This window comes from Microtus oregoni, unplaced genomic scaffold, assembly GCF_018167655.1.
Source record: "Microtus oregoni isolate MIOR12 unplaced genomic scaffold, Mior012 000064F_ref0000363, whole genome shotgun sequence".
NCBI lineage: Eukaryota > Metazoa > Chordata > Mammalia > Rodentia > Cricetidae > Microtus > Microtus oregoni.
The window spans coordinates 6,150,456-6,168,879 of NW_024543874.1; the positions used below are offsets into that span (position 1 = coordinate 6,150,456).

The following is an 18,424-nucleotide window of genomic DNA, read 5'->3' on the forward strand; positions in this document are numbered from 1 at the left end:
AGTAGAACCTGGAGCTGCTGTGATGTCTACACTGCAGGAGAGGAGACACAGTCTGTCTCTCTCTGTTTGCTTTTCCTTCACTACAGGGAATGGAACCAATGGAGCCCCACATGCGGTGTGTGCAAGTGTTCCCCTTTTCGCCTGTGTTGGGGGTTGAACCTAGGGCCTTGTATATGCTAGGCAAGTATTGTACTATTGAGCTACCTTCTCAGCCCCTTAATCTTTTTGAGACCAGGTCCCATTAAGCTGCTAAGGGTGGCCTTGAACTTACCCTTGGCCCTGGCAGATCTTGCTTTCAATCCTCTTTCTTCAGCCTCCAGAGTAGTTGGAATTGCTGTAGTAGCTGGGATTGCATGAGTGGCTAACATTATACCTGCAGTTACACATGATGGCTCATAGGTGGCGCCATGTACCTGTCAAACTGAATTAGGAATGCCTCAAGCCTGAGATGCATTGATGTGAACAGGAGCAGGCAATCTGATCATTTTTGATATTGTGTTACTTTTTTCAAGTAGGTAGGAGGTGGGTCTTAGTGCCTGATATGTGGCCAGCCCCCCTCAGAGAGCTATGACCCCAGTCCATATTAGGGACCAGCAAGTGAACTAACTTGCTGGTGGTACAGATTTTATTTTAAACCTTTCTGACTTAAACTTCAGGAGGCTGACAGGTTATATGTGTGTCTCATGTTGTGCCCTGGCATTCTCTACCAGCAGAGAGATGGGGCCTTTCCGTGTGCAAAGATAACTTCAAATGGAGACTTTTGGCAGGGAGGTAATTGCATAATCGCACTTGAAAAAAATCTAGACAAGACATTGGGTTTCATGATCACTTGACACCCTCACATGGAGCAAAGGGACACACTGTACATGGGGCCAGAGCCACTGGAGCAGGGGGCGCAACAGAGGGAGACAGGAGGCTAAAGCATCAGGTGTAAAAACCTGCTTCATCATAGGAAGTTTAGACGCTGTAGGGGCAAAGGTCATTATTCTCATTTAAAATGCATGTTCAAGTTCGGAGACTTGAAATATTCCAAAAACTTCCATGCAAGCAGAAGCCTCTCTGCAGTCTCTGATTGTCTGTATTGCAGAACTTTTCCTACTGCCCTGAAGTGTAAGCAGGTCGGATATAATATTCTCTATTATGTGTGTTCACCTAGCTTGGTGTTGTAAACACTTAGCAAATCAAAACTGCAAAAACGTTGTTTTTATTTTTTTTATTTTTTTTTATTTTTTAAATTTATTTATTTATTAAGGATTTCTGCCTCGTCCCCGCAACCGCTTCCCATTTCCCTCCCCCTCCCCCGATCAGCCTGCTTCAATACTGACACTTTCCTGGTTGGGTGTTTGGTGTTTTTCTATCCTCAGGTCACGGTTTTCTCTACTGTGCGATGTTTTAGGGTGAGAGTCTCTGTTTCTGATGCTTTCGAGTTGAATGGCTTTAATTGCAGACTCTGACTGGAGCAGAGCTGGCTCTTGCTGGCTGAGATGCCCTCCCACCTTACTGGGCCTTTGAGTACATTGAGATCTTCAGTGACAGTGTTAAATGGGTTTGTGGGGGTGGCTGGGTATAGGAAAATGTCTTTTCGGAGGATTGTTACAGCCAGGGCTGGCACCCATGAGATGTGCTGACTGTCTAATAAGAACTCTTGTTTTCTGTCAGGTTCTCTCAGAGGGCCACACTCTGAGGTCTGACTCCTGTTGGAAGTTCTTTGAGGATGCACCATCTCCCACCGTCTTCTCCCGCCATCTCCCGCCATCTCCCGCCATCTCCACCATCTCCACCATCTCCACCATCTCCACCATCTCCACCATTTCCACCATCTCCCGCCATCTCCCGCCATCTCCCGCCATCTCCCGCCATCTCCCGCCATCTCCCGCCATCTCCACCATCTCCACCATCTCCACCATCTCCACCATTTCCCGCCATCTCCCGCCATCTCCCGCCATCTCCCGCCATCTCCCGCCATCTCCCGCCATCTCCCGCCATCTCCCGCCATCTCCCGCCATCTCCCGCCATCTCCCTGTCTTCATGGCCAGGAGTGGGTGCTGTGGCGCAGATGGCCTGGACTGGGTACTAGCGTAGCCATGCATGAGCATCAGTGTCTTAGCCTTGCTTCCTTGGAGCAAGGCCCGCATAGGGACGCTGTGGTGCCAAAGGTCTGTGGTGTCAGAGGTCTGCTGGCTGCTATAACTAGGGACTACTTGTAAAGGCATGCAGTAGTATTGGCATTCAGGAATATGGGCAGGGCGAAGGAATTTAGTTTCTAAGTAAATGTTTGTTCCCTTTCTCCCAAGTCCTTGAGCTCTGAGTTATGCAGGCTTGCAGCTTCCTAGCTGTGTGCCTTTGGGCCAGCATTTCACTTCCCTCTACCGGTCCTTTAAAAGTAAAGAGAGTGAGGAGGCCTTGAGAATGACATGTGGGGCAAACAGCATGTGGCGTAGTGACCGGCACATGTTGAGTGTGTTAGTCCCTTTGCCTAAAGTGCTTTACCTTGGCTTACCGTTTATGGTGATACAGTCCATAGTTCCCGTAGTGTCAGGGAAGGGATGGTGGTGGGTGACTTTGTAACAGCAGTGTGCCTGTGTGATGGGGGGTGCCTGGCGGTGGATGGGGTGTGGTGATAGGGGTGCCTGGGGTTGAGCTATGGCAGTGGGCATGTATTAGTGGGCCTGTGTGATGTGGGGGGGGGCAATGCCTGGCAGTAGGGTGTGGTGGTAGGCATGTGGTGGTTGGCCTGTGTGATGGCGGCAATGCCTGGTGGTTGGGTGTGGTGGTCGGCATGTGGTTTGGGGCCTGTGTGGTGGCAGCTGCTTTCTCACAGATCAGCAGCCAATAGCAATGATAGAAAAAGAAGCAGGGTCAGGCTATAAACCCTAGCCCATCTCCCCAGAGACCCACTTTTTCCAGCCAGACCCCAATTTCCAAGAGTTCTACAACCTTTCAAAAACAGCGCCACTGGCTGGGGACAAGTGTTTCAACATAGGTCCCCGGGGGAGGAATTTCACACGCAATCCATATCGAGTGGTTGTTTCTGTTGGCTCTGCTGTCAGTGGGACCCAGGCTCACTAATTAAAGTGGACTAGCGGGGGTACAGTAGAGGGATGCGAGGTCCCGAGGTCCCAGGAACAGACTCTGATCAGGTGGGGCAGCTGGGAACTTGAGATGTGTAGGCTCAGCTCAGATTTAGTTCAGAGAAGAAGCTGTAGTTATCTTCTCTGATAGGATGCTTCTATAAATTGAATTAGCTGAATTAAGCCCGTGGAGGAGAGGGGAAACTCTGTGCTGTGGCTGTAATAAGTCAGATTGTTTTGACTTCAGCAGCTGAGTGTACGTTGAGTTTTACTTTAAGACTATTGAAGACTGTATATTGTGAAGATGAAGGGGGAAGGGGACCCTTCTGTTGAGGCTGATTTGTTGAGGGTCCAGGGCAGGAGCTGAGCTCTGGCCAGGCAAGGTAGAAGGTATGGAAGGCACTGAAGTGTGTGCGTGTGTGTCTGTGTGCATGTGTGTCTGTGTGTCTGTGTGCGTGTGTGTCTGTGTGTCTGTGTGCGTGTGTGTGGAGAGGGGAGGGTGGCAGGAGCATAGGAGCTGTCCCAGCCCTGTGAGGTCCATTCCCTCGTTGGTGTTTAGAGGACATGCTATCTCTGGTAATCATTCAGAGACTGCAGGGTTACCTGGCACTTGAATGGGGACACAGCACTGTGTGGATGATGCTGTTGGGGGCAGCAGGCCAGTGGGTGAAGGGTGAACCACTGTGACAATTAAGGAGGAAGGGAGTGCTAGGGCTCCAGGTGTAGGGCTTCTTTTGGTTGGGTCTCTGTTGGTGTGATAAAACACCACGACCACAAACAACTTGGGGAAGAAAGGGATTATTTCACTTTGCAACTGTCAGGGCATACTCCATCACCAGGAACTGAAGCTAAGGCCAGAGAGGAACTCTGCTGACTGGCTCGCTGCCCATGGCTTGCTCAGCCTGCCTTCTCATAGCACCCAGAGCCGCCGCCCAGGATGGCACCACCCACAGTGAGCTGGGCCCTCCCACCTCAGTCACCAATCAGGAAAATGCACCGTAGGTTTGCATGGAGGGTATTTTCTCAGGTGAGGTTTCCTATTTCCAAATGATTCTAGTCTGTGTCAGATTGACACAAAAGTAGCCAGCATGGGGCTCTGTGTCCTCAGGAAGTGTGGGCTTATGGAGCCGACTCCAGGGTGTGACAGAAGGGGACTCTGCTGAGGAGTATCCTGGGACGGTGACTGATTGATCTTCAACCTGTTTTACTGTTAGTTTATTATTGTTTTATAAATGTTCTTTCTATAATCTCTAGTCAAGTATGTGTGTTGCAAATATTTTTTTCCCTAGTCTGCGGGTTGTCTTAATTTTCTTAGTTTTTTTTTTTTTTTTTGGTTTTTTGAGACAGGGTTTCTCTGTGGTTTTGGAGCCTGTCCTGGAACTAGCTCTTGTAGACCAGGCTGGCCCCGAACTCACAGAGATCCACTTGCCTCTGCCTCCCAAGTTCTGGGATTAACGGCATGTGCCATCACCACCTGACTAATTTTCTTAGTTACATATTTTGAACAAGAATGGAAATGTTGAATTCATGAGGTTCAATATTTTTTTTGCCTATTCTTTTTTGCTTTTGGTGTACTATCTAAATATTTAATTAATTTATTTTTTTTTAATTTTCAGGTCTTAAAGCTTTAGAAATATCTACATTTCTATATCACTAGCTTGTTTTAGAAACTCTGTCGTTAGCTCTTGTGTCTATGCCTGCCGTCTGTTTGGCGATAGCTTGTGTGTCTGACGTAGGTGAGATGAATGTGTGGAGGTCGCGGATCCCCACATCGTTTATCTGTTTGTCTGGAGAGCTTGCTCTTTCCCAGTGAGGCTCCTTGGTGATTTTATGTGCAGTGCAGTGTGCAGTGCATAGTCTCTGTGTAGTCTGTGCAGTGCAGTGTGCAGCGCGTAGTCTCTGTGTACTCTGTGCAGTGCGGTGTGCAGTGCGTAGTCTCTGTGTACTCTGTGCAGTGTGGTGTGCAGTGCGTAGTCTCTGTGTACTCTGTGCAGTGCGGTGTGCAGTGCGTAGTCTCTGTGTACTCTGTGCAGTGCGGTGTGCAGTGCGTAGTCTCTGTGTACTCTGTGCAGTGCGGTGTGCAGTGCGTAGTCTCTGTGTAGTCTGTGCAGTGCGGTGTGCAGTGCGTAGTCTCTGTGTAGTCTGTGCAGTGCGGTGTGCAGCGCGTAGTCTCTGTGTAGTCTGTGCAGTGCGGTGTGCAGCGTGTAGTCTCTGTGTAGTCTGTGCAGTGCAGTGTGCAGTGCGTAGTCTCTGTGTAGTCTGTGCAGTGCGGTGTGCAGTGCGTAGTCTCTGTGCAGTGCGGTGTGCAGCGTGTAGTCTCTGTGTAGTCTGTGCAGTGCGGTGTGCAGCGCATAGTTTCTGTATAGTGCTTCCTTTTGAACCCAACGTGTTCCTCCTTGAGAGGCAACCCAAGAACTCACAGCAATCCAGGAGTATTCTGGCAAATATTTATTTTATAGCCTAGGAATTGGTTTTTATATATAATTAAGAAATCCATTGCAGAGACATGACAAGTAGTTGTAAAAGTCGGACTGGATTTTGGACTGGGAGGGAAAATGTGGTAAAAGTTGTTGAAGGGCACAGTAACAAGGCAGGAAAGGGACAGCGCATGGATGCGGCTATGCAGAGGGCACACCTGAAGTGTGTAGGAGGACACATGATCAGGGGTTAAAACAAAGGAAGTGGTGGTAGGAGGGAACATGGCTGATGGAATGTTCATGAAAGATCCACCTACACCGCAGGGTGCCTCACTCGTGCTGACTTGATGTTATTTCTAAATAGCAAATGTGTTCAGATAAAAATGGTGTAACAAATTCATGTAGCATATGCCTTAGTCTCTAAAACATGAGAGGTTGTTACATTAACATTAACTAGCTGCTGAATATTGCCCTTTTCTACAAATGTGGTATGTAAATGAACTAAAATAGCTGTTAACAGCGCCTTTATTTTATTTATTTATTTATTAATGTATCTATTTATTTATTTATTTTGTGAATAGGCATTTTGTTGTTGTTGTTGGGGTTGAGCTCCGGGCCTTATGCCTACTAAGGGAAGCTCTCTACCCTGAGTAACATTCCCAGCCTGTGAAAAGACATTTCCTTGAAAAAAACGAATGGCCGTTCTAGGAGTAAGGTGTCACTGAGATGATGTCCTGTGTTGCGGTCTGTCCCTGAGCCAGAGCGGTGTTGGCCAGACTACTTAGTAGAGTTTCCTACTGGTCAGTCTTACCTCCTTCAGTGATGGAGATGGACTATTGAGGTTGTTATCAGACCATATGCACACACCCGCCAGTAAGCCCTGTGGAGACGGTAGACTTGGTATTAAGATCAACTCTTGCACCAGGGCCTTTAGTGTGAACTGACTTGTGTTTTAAGCCTATTTTGTGTTTAATAAGTTTTCTGCCTTAACAAAGTCTACTCACAAACAAGCCTGCAGGCTGCCAGGTTCAGATGACCCACTCACGAGGTGGGAAACTGAGAGGACTTGGCGGGAGTCAGGACAACCTGTGGGCTCTCAGAGACTGGTGCTTCTCAGGTGACTTATTGCTGTTGTCATCCTTCTGTTTGCTTCTTCCAGGGGCTTCGTTTCCCTCAGCATCACTGTTGCTGTGAGGTTTTTATACATATTCGTACATGTTCACACGTGATGTGTTCTGTGCATAGCCGTCCTATGGCCCCTCTTTTTACTGTCCCATCTACCTTCTCACTGCCTCAGTGAGAGCCGTTCTGATGGCCAAGGCTGCCTGCATCCTGCCTGTATTCATGCTGCTGTTTTCAGCTTTTGTTTACACAGTGTGGGTTTTTTTGTTTGTTTGTTTTTTAGTCCTCTTTGAGCCTTTGCCTGTGCTGACCTCCCTGGTATGAGTATGGTCACTGTACTCATGGGATGTCTCTCAGTGAGGAAATGTGAATTTCAGATCGCAAACAGGCATTGTGACAGTGAGCTGTCAGCCCTTGTTCGGGGACTGTGGGCAGGGTCCCTGTGCATGCTGCCACAGCATTCTCTGGATACCCAAGGACAGCATGACTTCATGCACAGTCCCATCTGCCCTGCAAGCCCAGGCTTCACAGCTCTCATACCTGTCTCCTGGGCACTTACAAGGTGCCACATGTATTTCCTGGTGAAAGATAAACTTTGCTTTTACTTAAAAACCCCAGATTCCTTTCTTCTGTGAATGTGAGTGTGTGTGTGTGTGGTTGTGCGGTTTGTGGGGACATTTGTGGGTGTGAGTGCAGGTGTGTTTTTGGTCAGTGGACAACCTTGGGTGTTGGCCCTCCCCTTCCACTTTGTCTCTTAGTCACTGTGTAATCAGGATGGCTGCCCCGTGATCCTCAGAAAGTCTCCTGTCTCCGCCTCCCACCTCATTTGAGGAACACACGCACGCACGCACACGCACACACACACCCATGCACACACACACACACGCACGCACGCACACACACACACACACACACACACACACACACACACCATCATCTTGCCCTGAGTTCTAGGGATTCAAACACAGGCCCTCACACGTATGTGGCCAGTGCTCTCCCCCACCCGTGCCATCTCCCCTGCCCCGTCGTCCCCTTTTTTTCCATGTAAGAAACAAGCACAGTTCTTTTTCATGGACCCTGGAATGAATGCTGTTATCAGATCGCGAGTATTATTTCTAAGCTGTTTGTCTCTAGCTTCTATCTTAAAATGTGATTTTCACATTTCTCAAAAACTTCCAGCCCCTTTAAGAATGTCTAGATTTAGAGGTTGGAAGCCCCTCTTCAAGCCAGCTTGTGCTCCCCTTGGTCCAGGGTTTGCCCAAGGGCCACCTGAGGTGTTTGTTGGTACATAGAGTTTTCCAGAGATAGTGCTGGGTGAGGAAGAGGCTGTGTCCCGTCTGTCACAGTGCTTATCTGTGAGGCTTTTCAGAGAGAAGGGAGAAAGGAATTCTGTTAGAGGACTAGACATTCTTTTTAATTTTTTTAATTTTTTTTCATTTATAAAATTAAAATATAATTGTATCATTTCCCCCCTTCCTTTTTTCCTCCCTCCAACTCATACTGTGCTCGGTCCTTCCCCATTCCCTTTCAAATTTATGGCCTCTTTATCTTTAGTTGTTATTGCTACACACACATACATACATACACACACACACACACACACATACACACACAAATGTATAAATACAACTTGCTCAGTCCATTGAGCATTGCTTGTATGTTTATGATGATTTCAGGACTGACCATTTGGTTTTGGGGCTCATTCCTGGCGAAGGCTGATTCTCTCGTTCCAGCATACTTCGTTGCCTGTGGACTCTTTAGTGAAGCTGTCTGCTTACCTCTCCCTATTTTGCATGAAGATAATTCTGTTTCTGTGTTCAGTTTGCCTAGCTCGAATATGCACACCTTTCTTTCCCTGCTAGCTGTGAGTCTGTTGGGGAGTGTGAGACCATCAGGGAAGTTTGTCCAGTAGAAAAGAAGGAGCTAGCTAGAGGAGTCAGAGTTAGGGGCATGAGGCCAGCAGGCTGAGGGCAGTGGGTATGTGCCTGTCATCCCACACCGTGCTAAGCCTTCTGGCAGCCTGGGAAGAGGGAAGCTGGCTCCGTGGTGGAAGTCGCAGGGCTGGTGAGAAGTGAGACTGCTGTGTTGGTGCTGGTTGTGTTTGCCCAGGGGCCATGGTTTCCTGACACTGGGACTGGGGACATTCTTCTTTAGACCCTCCTCAGTCATACCTTCACCTGCTTAGTATGACAAACATGCTTTGGGTGGATACATACAGAAGAGAACTGAGCCCATGAGAGCACTCCTACAGAGTCTGGTATGGTAGGAAGCAGAGTGAGCATGCTTTATACCTGTCTCGTTATCTCTTAGAGGGACAAACCTATATAGGCTTGGGGTTGGGGGAGGGGAGTCCTTGTGAGGGGCACTGTGTGTCCAGTGCTTTGCTTTGGCTGTTATGGGCAGGAATAATAATTTTCTGTGACAGCCACAGAAGCACCTGGCACTGATCTGTCTTCCCTTTGTATGGAGGTGAGCAGGCAAGAGCCCAGTAGGGCCCAGGCTCCCCAGAAGCTATATGAGGCCCCCTGACATGTCCAGGGCCCCAGGATTCTGGCGGGCTGTGGTAACTGGAGTCTGAAAAGTTTCAAGAAGTGGTCAGAAGAGAAGGTAGAGTAGAAAACTAGAGTACCCTTAGAAACACGCACTTAAGTCACATTGCATCCCTGTCCATCCTCAGCCCTCAGGTCATTCTTAACTGCACAGGATCTGGCATCTGTTGCTCTAGGAACAATTGACTTGTGTCTATATGAGAGAAGTGCCAGTGACTGCTTGAGGCTTTTCCTAAGACACGATTGCCAAGACCACTTTTAAAGTCTTCTGAACAGTAAACAGCTATGCGGGGTTAGGTCTGTGTCCGAGAGGAGCTGGCTCAGAACACACTCATTCTCGAACACTGCCTCTTGTCTAACCTTCTGGGCACACTTGACATGAATACCATAGACAAACCACCCTGAGCTTGGCATAGCAGTGCCCCTGAGTCTGGTCTCTGACAGTCACACCTTGTCCCAAGGGTTTCTTCACATGACAACAGAGGAAAACAGCATGGTCAGGACACTGACCTGGGGATCTAGATGTAACCAGTCACCCAGAAGGAGGCTGGTGCTTAGTAGGGCTGCAGTCTGGGTGCTGAGGACTCTAGAATCCCTGTCTTAGAGCTGCAGTCCAGGTGCTGAGGACTCTAGAATCCCTATCTCAGTAGGGCAGGAGTCTGGGCACTGAGGAATCTGGAATCCCTGTCTCAGTAGGGCAGGAGTCTGGGCACTGAGGGCTCTAGAATCCCTGTCTAAGAAAGGCGTCAACAGCTGCCTGCTTTCTCCTACTCTCTGATCTCTCAGAGCTCCCACTATCAGGTGCCTTTCCACCAAGCCCAAGCAAGGACCAGATGGCACACTTGTGGTTTGCTTTGCCCAACACCCTTGTTACTAAGTGGGCTCCATGAGAAAGGGACCTCTTGTTTAATGTAGTTCTCTGTTGAAGGGAGAACTGGGGAGAGCTCCAGGGATGGTCAGGGTATGGCCTTGGAGGACCTCTTTCTACTGGAGAGCTCTGGAAAGTTCTACCCAGAAGTGTTCCACATCTGACCTGCAAGCGCCCTCCAGGACCCTCCCAGAGACATCTGGCTGGAGACTGCAGTGGCCACTCAACTGTGCTTTCTCATGCATGGCCTTGTGGCTCAACTCTTGTCATGGCCTGTCATGTGTTGTCCCTGAAGGTCCTCAGCTAAGCTCTTGGAACAGTGAGGGCTTCCTGTAGGCTCTCCCAAGGCTATGGGCAGGTTATTAGAGGGAAATTTTCTACAAATACTCAGGTTGGAACTGGAATAGGTCGCAAGGCAGAAGACCGGATCTGAGGTGGCTTCGCAGGACTCTACTCTTCTGCCTCTGTCTCTAGTACCTGCTCCGCAAATCCTGCCTCAGCCACTGTGGCCTCAGCTGGTGTGGGAGACCCTCACTGCTATGGGAGAGCAGTGAGCAGAGCAGACCTGCCATAACCTGGGCTCTCTGGCCTAGGCCTGTACGACATCTCTTCCTCATAAACTTGGGAGGGGTTTCTGGCTGAGGAAATGCAGCCTCACAAGGCATCCCAGAGGCAAGGTTGGGGACTTAGGGCTCCTTGAAAGATGATTTTTATTTTGTTTATAGTTTTCTCAAATGATATTTTCTGTCACAAAGTTAAATGAGGGCAATTTCGCTTTCATTGTCCTAAATAATATTCTGTAGCCTGAGAGAATAGAACTGTTATCTTTCATTGTAACTGCCGGACGGTTTAATGATTCTTGCCCTTCCTCACTCATCAAACATCTGATGTAGTCATGTGACAGAGCTGGAGTTCTCGTGAGCTGTGGGCGGGGGGGGGGGCACTCATTTGAAAATGTTCCCCAGGTGATTTGATATGCTTTCTTCCCATGCTGCTCTTCTGAAGGGGTTCCGGTATGAGCAGAAGGCCCGGTTGGGGTTGGTTATTAAGGCAAAACAGTTGAAGATCAATGTTAGTGATTTGTCAAGAGCCAATGTTGGTTAGCACAGCTTTCCTGGTTTCTTGGCTCTTGTGAGGGTTCTGCCGGGGTCGGGGGTGAGCAGGGTGGGGCAGTGCAGGCATGAGTAGCTGTGTGCTTCTGGCTGTTTACAATGGAGGAAAGTGTTGAGGGAGGCATTGGTGGCCTGCTCATGAGGACAACATACAACCTAAGGCTCTTGGCTAGTGAAAGGTCTTACGTGAGGGAGTCAAGGGGGACACAGTAGACAGTCCGACATGTTGGGGACTCTGAGGAGTCAGGTCCCAGCTGGCATGGTAGAGCTCTGAGGAGAATCGACTCATGAGGCAGGAGTGGAGGCCCTCTTTATAGGTCTCTGAGGAAGGAGGAAGATGTCTCAGAAAGATTCTGCAGCCAGGCTGTCTCTGATTCCCCTTCAAAATGAAAAAAAAAAATACAGCTCTCATCTTAAAGGAAACAGAAAACTGGAGCCCAATTTGAATGACCATGTCTCAGAAGTGCAGATATAGGTTACCCCAGATTCCATGTTCCAACATGAAAGCAGTTTCATAAAGCTTGATGGTTTTACAGAACAAAGGAAGCCATCAGTCAAGGCCAGTCAAGTTTAAAGTACAGTGGTGGGCACATCAGAGGTGGCTGCAGGGTGATGGGGGAGCTGTTCTATAGCCCCAGATGCTGTCTGATGTCTGGCTCTGCTTTGGTGGAAGCTAGGCATCTTCTAAGTTAATAGATTACAAGGGGTTTTAGCCATTAGTCACAGGATCTTAGTTTTGGCACAGAGGTGGGCAAGGAATGGCTCTGCAGAGGGCTCACTCTGGCCTGGGATAGGTAACTCGCCTCAGGAGCTGCAGCGTCCCAACTTCTCCACATCACTATTGTTCTCAGTCATCTTTGCAGACAGTTCCTTGCCAGGAATTCTTGTGGACTCTTTGCAGACTTCAGAGACGTGGGGAGGGGTGTGCTGCTACTGATAGCCCCGCGAGACTGGGAGAAGGGAGAGCTGGTGCTTCGGTTAGTGTCTTACATCTGCATCAGCCTTAGTCACACAAGCAGGCCTGCTGGGGAGCAGTTACTGGACAGTCACAGGCAGCTTGGTCTCACCCAAGGCCGCTCACCATCTTCTTTTGTCTTTCAGAACGTTGTTCTTTCTGGAGGCTCCACGATGTTTAGAGACTTTGGACGTCGTCTACAGAGAGACTTGAAAAGAGTGGTGGACGCCAGGTTGAAGCTGAGTGAAGAGCTCAGTGGGGGCAGGATAAAGGTAGGGGCAGTGTGTGGGCCCGCTGTCCTCCACACTAGGGGGCAGCTAGGTTGGATGGCCGTGTTCATTGGAGGATGTCTCTAAGATCACTCATCCCCTCTTCTGCAAGATCAGGCATGGGTGTGTTTGTGCGACCAGGGTGCTACCGAGGCAAGATGGATTTATGGTGAGGGAATGTCCCCATTAAGGCGAGACAACTCGTGCATGCTAGGCTGTGCCCATCATGGCTCTCAGACACTGGGGTGCTACCAGGGCATCTCCCTGAGATGGGCGTTGCTAGGGAAGTGAGAGCAAAGAGCCCTCTGCCGTGAGGGTAGCTGTTGCGGTGTTTATTTTGTTGTAGTGTGTGGGGGGGTTCACTTTGTTATTGACCTTGATAAGCTATCTGGTTGTTTAAAGCCGTCAGTCAAGTTAATTGTTTGTTTTAGTACCAGAAGAGAGGGTCTCGGTCAGGCACCAGCACTTCCTCCTGAGTCTCCTGGGGCTGGCACTGCAGTGTGGCTGAGGCCGTCACTGGAGCAGCCCGCAGTCTTTCTTCTGACACACGGGCCGATAGGATGTACTGTGCAGACTGAATGCAGTTTTTCTTTTGCAGCCTAAGCCTGTGGAGGTGCAGGTGATAACACACCACATGCAGCGCTATGCTGTGTGGTTTGGAGGCTCCATGCTGGCCTCAACCGTAAGTCCCTTTTCATATGACTGTTACCTTGTCATTTGCTCGTCTCTGTCGGGTTTGGATAAATACTGCCTATGAATTAAACACCATGTATTCCGTTTGCATGGCTTTAAACAGACTAAATTCTCTTTGATATAAAAATGTTAGTTATCAGTTCAACTGTATATCTCATTCCCAAGCACCCTGCTAATTGTGGGTTGCAGATAAACGTGTGTGCATGAATCTAAAAGTAATCTAGAGCACCCTGGCTTACTCCTGTGTGTGCGCACATGTGTGCACATGTGTGCAGGAGTGTGCAAATTGTGTGAGGAGGCCAGAGGTTAATATTGGATCCTCGTCAATCACCTTTTCTCTTTGAGTCAGCTTTCTCTCCAGGACCTGGCTCACCAATTAGCCTAGGCTGGCAGGGATCTCGAGGTCTCCACCCGTCTGTCTCTCCAGCAGGAGGATTGAAGGTGTAGATTGCCATGCCTTGCTTTCCCTAGGGCGCATGGATGGGCTCAGGTTCTCATGTTTATATGACAAGCATATACAACTGAGCCCTCACCCCAGCACCTTCTTGGATCCTTTCCAAGTGATTATTTTAATGTATTAATATTTCCCCCTTGAGTTTGTTAGCAGCTATTTTTAGTTCAGGTTAACAAATAATTGATCCCAATAAGTGGAAACTGAGTAAATTTGGTGTTTTCCAGTGCTGGGGACTGCTGAGGGAATTTTTAAAAGTGAAACAAACTTCTGCCTGAGTGTCACCCAGTGGTTGGCAGAGGGACTGCTGGATGAGGACAGCCCCTCTCCTTTTTTTTTTTTTTTTAATATTTTTATGGTTTATTTAACTTTTTTTTTTATTTTATGTGCATTGGTGTGAATGTGTCAGATCCCTGCAACTGGATCTTCAGACAGTTGTGAGCTGCCATGTGGGTGCTGGGAATTGAACCTGGATCCTCTGGAAGAGCAGTCAGTGCTCTTAACCACTGAGCCATATCTCCAGCCCCTCTCCTTTGCTCACTGGTTTTCTCTTCTCCTGCTCATCTTCTCCCTCCTGCTGCTCTTCCTGCAGCCGGAGTTCTTCCAGGTCTGTCACACCAAGAAGGACTATGAGGAGTACGGCCCCAGCATCTGCCGCCACAACCCCGTCTTTGGAGTCATGTCCTAGTGTCTGCCTGGGCGCCATCGTCTGACAGTGTCGTGTTGGGAATAAGTGTCCTTTCAGAACCCAGAGCAGCCGGGCTCCTGTAGATAGCAGTGCAAGCAGGGTGCTATCACCATCAGTGTGTGGGGCTGGCTGCAGTCCTTCCCGTCAAGCCATCTATCCAGTTACTGTTTGTGCCCCTCTCCCATTGCCCTCCCCCCTTTCCCCTTCCCCTCCCACTTTCTCTCCTTTCCATCTGAGCTTCTAGTTGAAAAGTACAGCTCTGAAGAAGTTCCTCGCAACCTTAGAAACTACTAAAGGAACCGTGATGCAAAGCGGTTTCTCCAGGAAAGAATGTGGGGTGGACCCCTGGCCTTCTCAGCCTATTTTTGTAAATAAAATGTTATAAACTTGAAATACATGTTTATATTTCCTATCATTTTGTATTTTATGGTATTTGGTATAACCGACTGACACCAAGCATGAGTAAGTCTGGATGTCATGGAGTTCTGTAATAAAGTGTTTAACTGTGAGGCATGTTCCGATGTGTGTATAGGCAAACAAAGCAGCAGGCTTTATGCCACACGCCTGCTGGGAAACGATCTCATGTTATCGGGGGTGATGTGAAGTCTGGACACTAACCAGTGTTGGGTGAGCATTGCTCCAGATGTGCCTGAGCTTCCTGGGCTGTTTTATAGAAGATGACAGACGGGCCAATGTTGCTGATGTTGGATGAAATGCTAGCCGCACTGTTGTAATAAAAGCTGCTAGAATCTTTATAACTGCTCCTTGTGGTGTCTTCCGGCTTCCCCGTCCATTCACAGATCCTTGGGCTCTGTTACAGGTCTGCAGAGGATTTGAGGATCGATACATGTGTGTATGTATGTATGTGTGTGTGTGTATGTATATGTATGTGTGTGTATGTGTGTGTATGTGTGTGTATGTATATGTATGTGTATGTATGTGTGTGTATGTGTGTATGTATGTATATGTATGTGTATGTATGTATGTGTATGTGTGTGTGTGTGTGTGTGTGTGTGTGTGTGTGTAGAATGTCTTAAAAGTGATGACACTAACCCCAGAGTGGCTGGATAACCTGCTTGATGTGTTTTGGGTGGGTGGGGGCGTCCTCGAGCTGTCCAGGCCCTCTTCCTAGGAAAGTTTTCAGTGCTTCTCGGGTGTCTGCTGAGTCTTTTTCTCACTCAGATGGAGGTCAGGAGATGCAGGGTGCTCCCCTCTCCCTATAACCCTTGTTACTTTAAAGGTTGTTTTTCTAGTTCTTCCAATTGTGAGCTATGTTTCACTCTCAGAAAACTTCCCTCTGTAACCATTTGGTTTACTGTTTACATTGGGAAACAAGTCTGAGCTTTGTAGCCTCCTTTATTTTTAGTCACTCACAGTCCACGTCTGAGAATGTTCAATGAAAAATTCTGATAAGCAGAGACTACATTCAAGTAACTATAAATAATTAAAGGAATATTATTGTATGTGTGCATGGTGTGTACATGATTGGGGTGGGCACAAGGTTCCATGTGGAGGTCAGTCCATGTAAAGTCAGTCCTCTCCTTTGACCTTTGTGTGAGTCCAGGGATTGGTCTCTGAGCAAGTGACTTTACCTGCTGAGCCGTCTCTTCTATTATAGTGTAATTATACTTACTCTAAATTGTACTTTATTATTTTTAAGTACTCAATGAATATTTATTAAGTGTAAATGTACACTTCATCCGCATTGCTTGCTAATGTGCTAATCAGTCTGTGCACATGTGCACACACGCACAAACACACATATTCACACATACATGCACACATCACACCTGAGCATGACAGTACTTGTGTGCTTACAGTCTCAGCATTTACAAGGCAGGGAGAGAAGGGTCACAAGCTTGAGGCCCGCCTGGTCTGTACAGTGGGTTTTATGTCAGCCAGGGATACATAAACAGCAAAGACCCTCACTTGGCCTGAGATGATCACCGAGTAGACGCTCTGTTGTGCAAGCCTGGCAGTGTGGGTTTGGGTTTCAGCAGCCATAGTTGAGGGCGAGTTTGTCTTCTGACTTTTGCCTCTGTGCTGTGGGATGTCTGCTCGTGCGTGCGCGTGCGCGCGCGCGCACGCGCACACACACACACACACACACACACACACACACACACACACACACTAAAGTATTTTCAAAAGTTAAAAACAATAGCAAAACCCAATATATACAAATATAAATAGATAAGTGTTCATACACAGAGATGTGTTGTGGCTTACGGTATGGCTGTGTACCAGTAAGCCCTTTGGGAACGGTTTATCAAGGGTGTTTACTGTACCTCTCCTAGCTAAGCTGAGCCTCTTCACGTGTACTCACATGAGCCTACGCGTGGGCAAAATTATCTAACACAAAGCCAGCTTTGTAACAGACTGTTGACTACACACATGGGCACTGTGCAGACATGGTAGGATGTAAAACACCATCGTGCCATGCTGCCAGCGTGGCACACCATAGAGTGGTGTCTCCTCTCACGATGGCATGTGTGACTGAGTTACAGTTACTGCTGCTGCCACACTTCACAAGTGTGATGGGCCGTGTCGCTAGTCTGAAATGACACCGGAATAGGGAGCGTGAAAAATTCCAAGAATGATTTAAGTCAGGGTGTTGTCTGCGTGTGTGACTTAAGTGCTGTAGGTATATTAGTGCAGTATCAGGTGAGATGGGCTACTCACGAAGGAAAGAGCTTTGTTTAGCGGCTGAGCTCAGAGGTTCAAGGGCATCAGTTCAGCTCTGGTGAGGGCCCTCATTTTGCTCATGTAGATGGCCACAGTGGTGAGCACTGTGGGAGTGAGGGCTGCATCTGGGTTCAGGAAGCCATACAACACTGAGTGGGGCAGACTTCAGGCTTTCGTAATGAGCCTCTCCTGGGAATTACCTTAATCTCTTCTAAGGACAGAGATCCAAGTGTGACCCAAAGGCCTATGTAAGGGGCTCCAGGCCAGCCAGGGAGCAAGACTCTGACGTGAGAAGGTCACCAAGGAAAAGCCATTGCGCCAACCTGACAACCTGGGTGTGACCTCCAGCACCCGTTATGGAAGGAGAGAACTGGAACTCCCATAGCTGGATGTGTTTATGGCTAGGATAGAACAGAGTGTAATAATGGTTGTTTCAGACGTATGCTGGGGCGGGGGGCACGCAGACCATATCCCTCATCAGTGAAGAAGCCTACGATATCCTGTGCTGTTTGCTGTGTTGCAGGGATACTCAACCACAATTTCCCACTCAAGGGTTTGGGATCCTTCGTTGTCTTTCATCCGGACACAGTTTTCTCTGCACCTTCCAGCTGTTTTATTGCAACAAATCCCTGGCTGGTCTGTCTACTTCAGCCACACTCTCTGTATCCTGTGCACGGACCAATGAGTGCTTTTTTGGGGGGAGGGGGTCAGCTTGACAGAAGTTGGAGTCATCTGGAAAGAGGGAGCTTGAGTCAAGGAATCATCTCCAATCAGATTGGCCCGTGTCTATGTGTCATTTTCTTGGTTGATGATTGATATTGGTGCGTGTAGCCCTAGGCGGGTGGGTGGCACCATCCCTGGGCAGATGGACCTGGGCTGCCTGCATGAGAGAGCTGGCAGAGCGCAGGCAGGAGAACAAGCAAGTTAGCAGTCTCTCTGTGGTTCCTACCTCTGCTACTGCTTGCGCTCCTGCCCTGACTTCCCTCCGTGATGGTCGGTGATGGAGTCATGTCAGCCAAATAAGCTCCTTCCTCCCCAGGTTACTGCTGGTCACTGCAGAGAAGCAAACTAGGATATTTGCGTACTGTTTTGAAACCATGGTGCCTCCCTGGAAGCTTCCTTCCAACCTTATAGTCCAGGTGTGAGCCATCTTGTCTGTGGCCTTCTTCCCATGATGTGGTTTGTGTTTCTCACAGTGACTGCCTTTCTCTGCTCCGCTGGCAGCTGCTTTGATTCGCCTCCTCCAGGCTTCCAGCATAAGGCGTCTGTATGTCAGTGTTGGGCACCCACGTTGGCCAAACGAGGGCCACTGTAACCTGGTCTCGGATCCAAACCATCTAAAGCTCCCTGCTCCTGCTTGCCACAAGATTGTTGTTGAAATCCTTTTAGTTATTCATTTTTGTTTCATTAATTTTGTGTGTGTGTATATATGGTGTAAGGACATGTTTGTGTGGGTGCACACCCGTGGAGGCCAGAGGTCAGTGTCAGGTGTCTTTCTCAGTGAACCTGTAGCTCAACAATTTGGTTAGACCTCCTTTCTTTGC

At 48.5% G+C, this 18,424-nt stretch overlaps 1 protein-coding gene across 2 annotated transcripts in view; it reads left to right on the forward strand.

Moving 5' to 3' along the window:
- Positions 1 to 14,950, forward strand: part of Actr3b (actin related protein 3B) — a 98,162-nt gene extending 83,212 nt beyond the window's left edge. For both annotated transcript variants that reach the window (XM_041640660.1, XM_041640661.1), the window contains 3 exons: positions 12,241 to 12,366; positions 12,962 to 13,045; positions 14,100 to 14,950. In XM_041640660.1, the coding sequence (XP_041496594.1) occupies positions 12,241 to 12,366; positions 12,962 to 13,045; positions 14,100 to 14,195 (306 nt within the window). In that variant the 3' untranslated portion in view covers positions 14,196 to 14,950. The remainder of the gene's footprint in view (positions 1 to 12,240; positions 12,367 to 12,961; positions 13,046 to 14,099) is intronic.
- Positions 14,951 to 18,424: the final 3,474 nt, after the last annotated feature.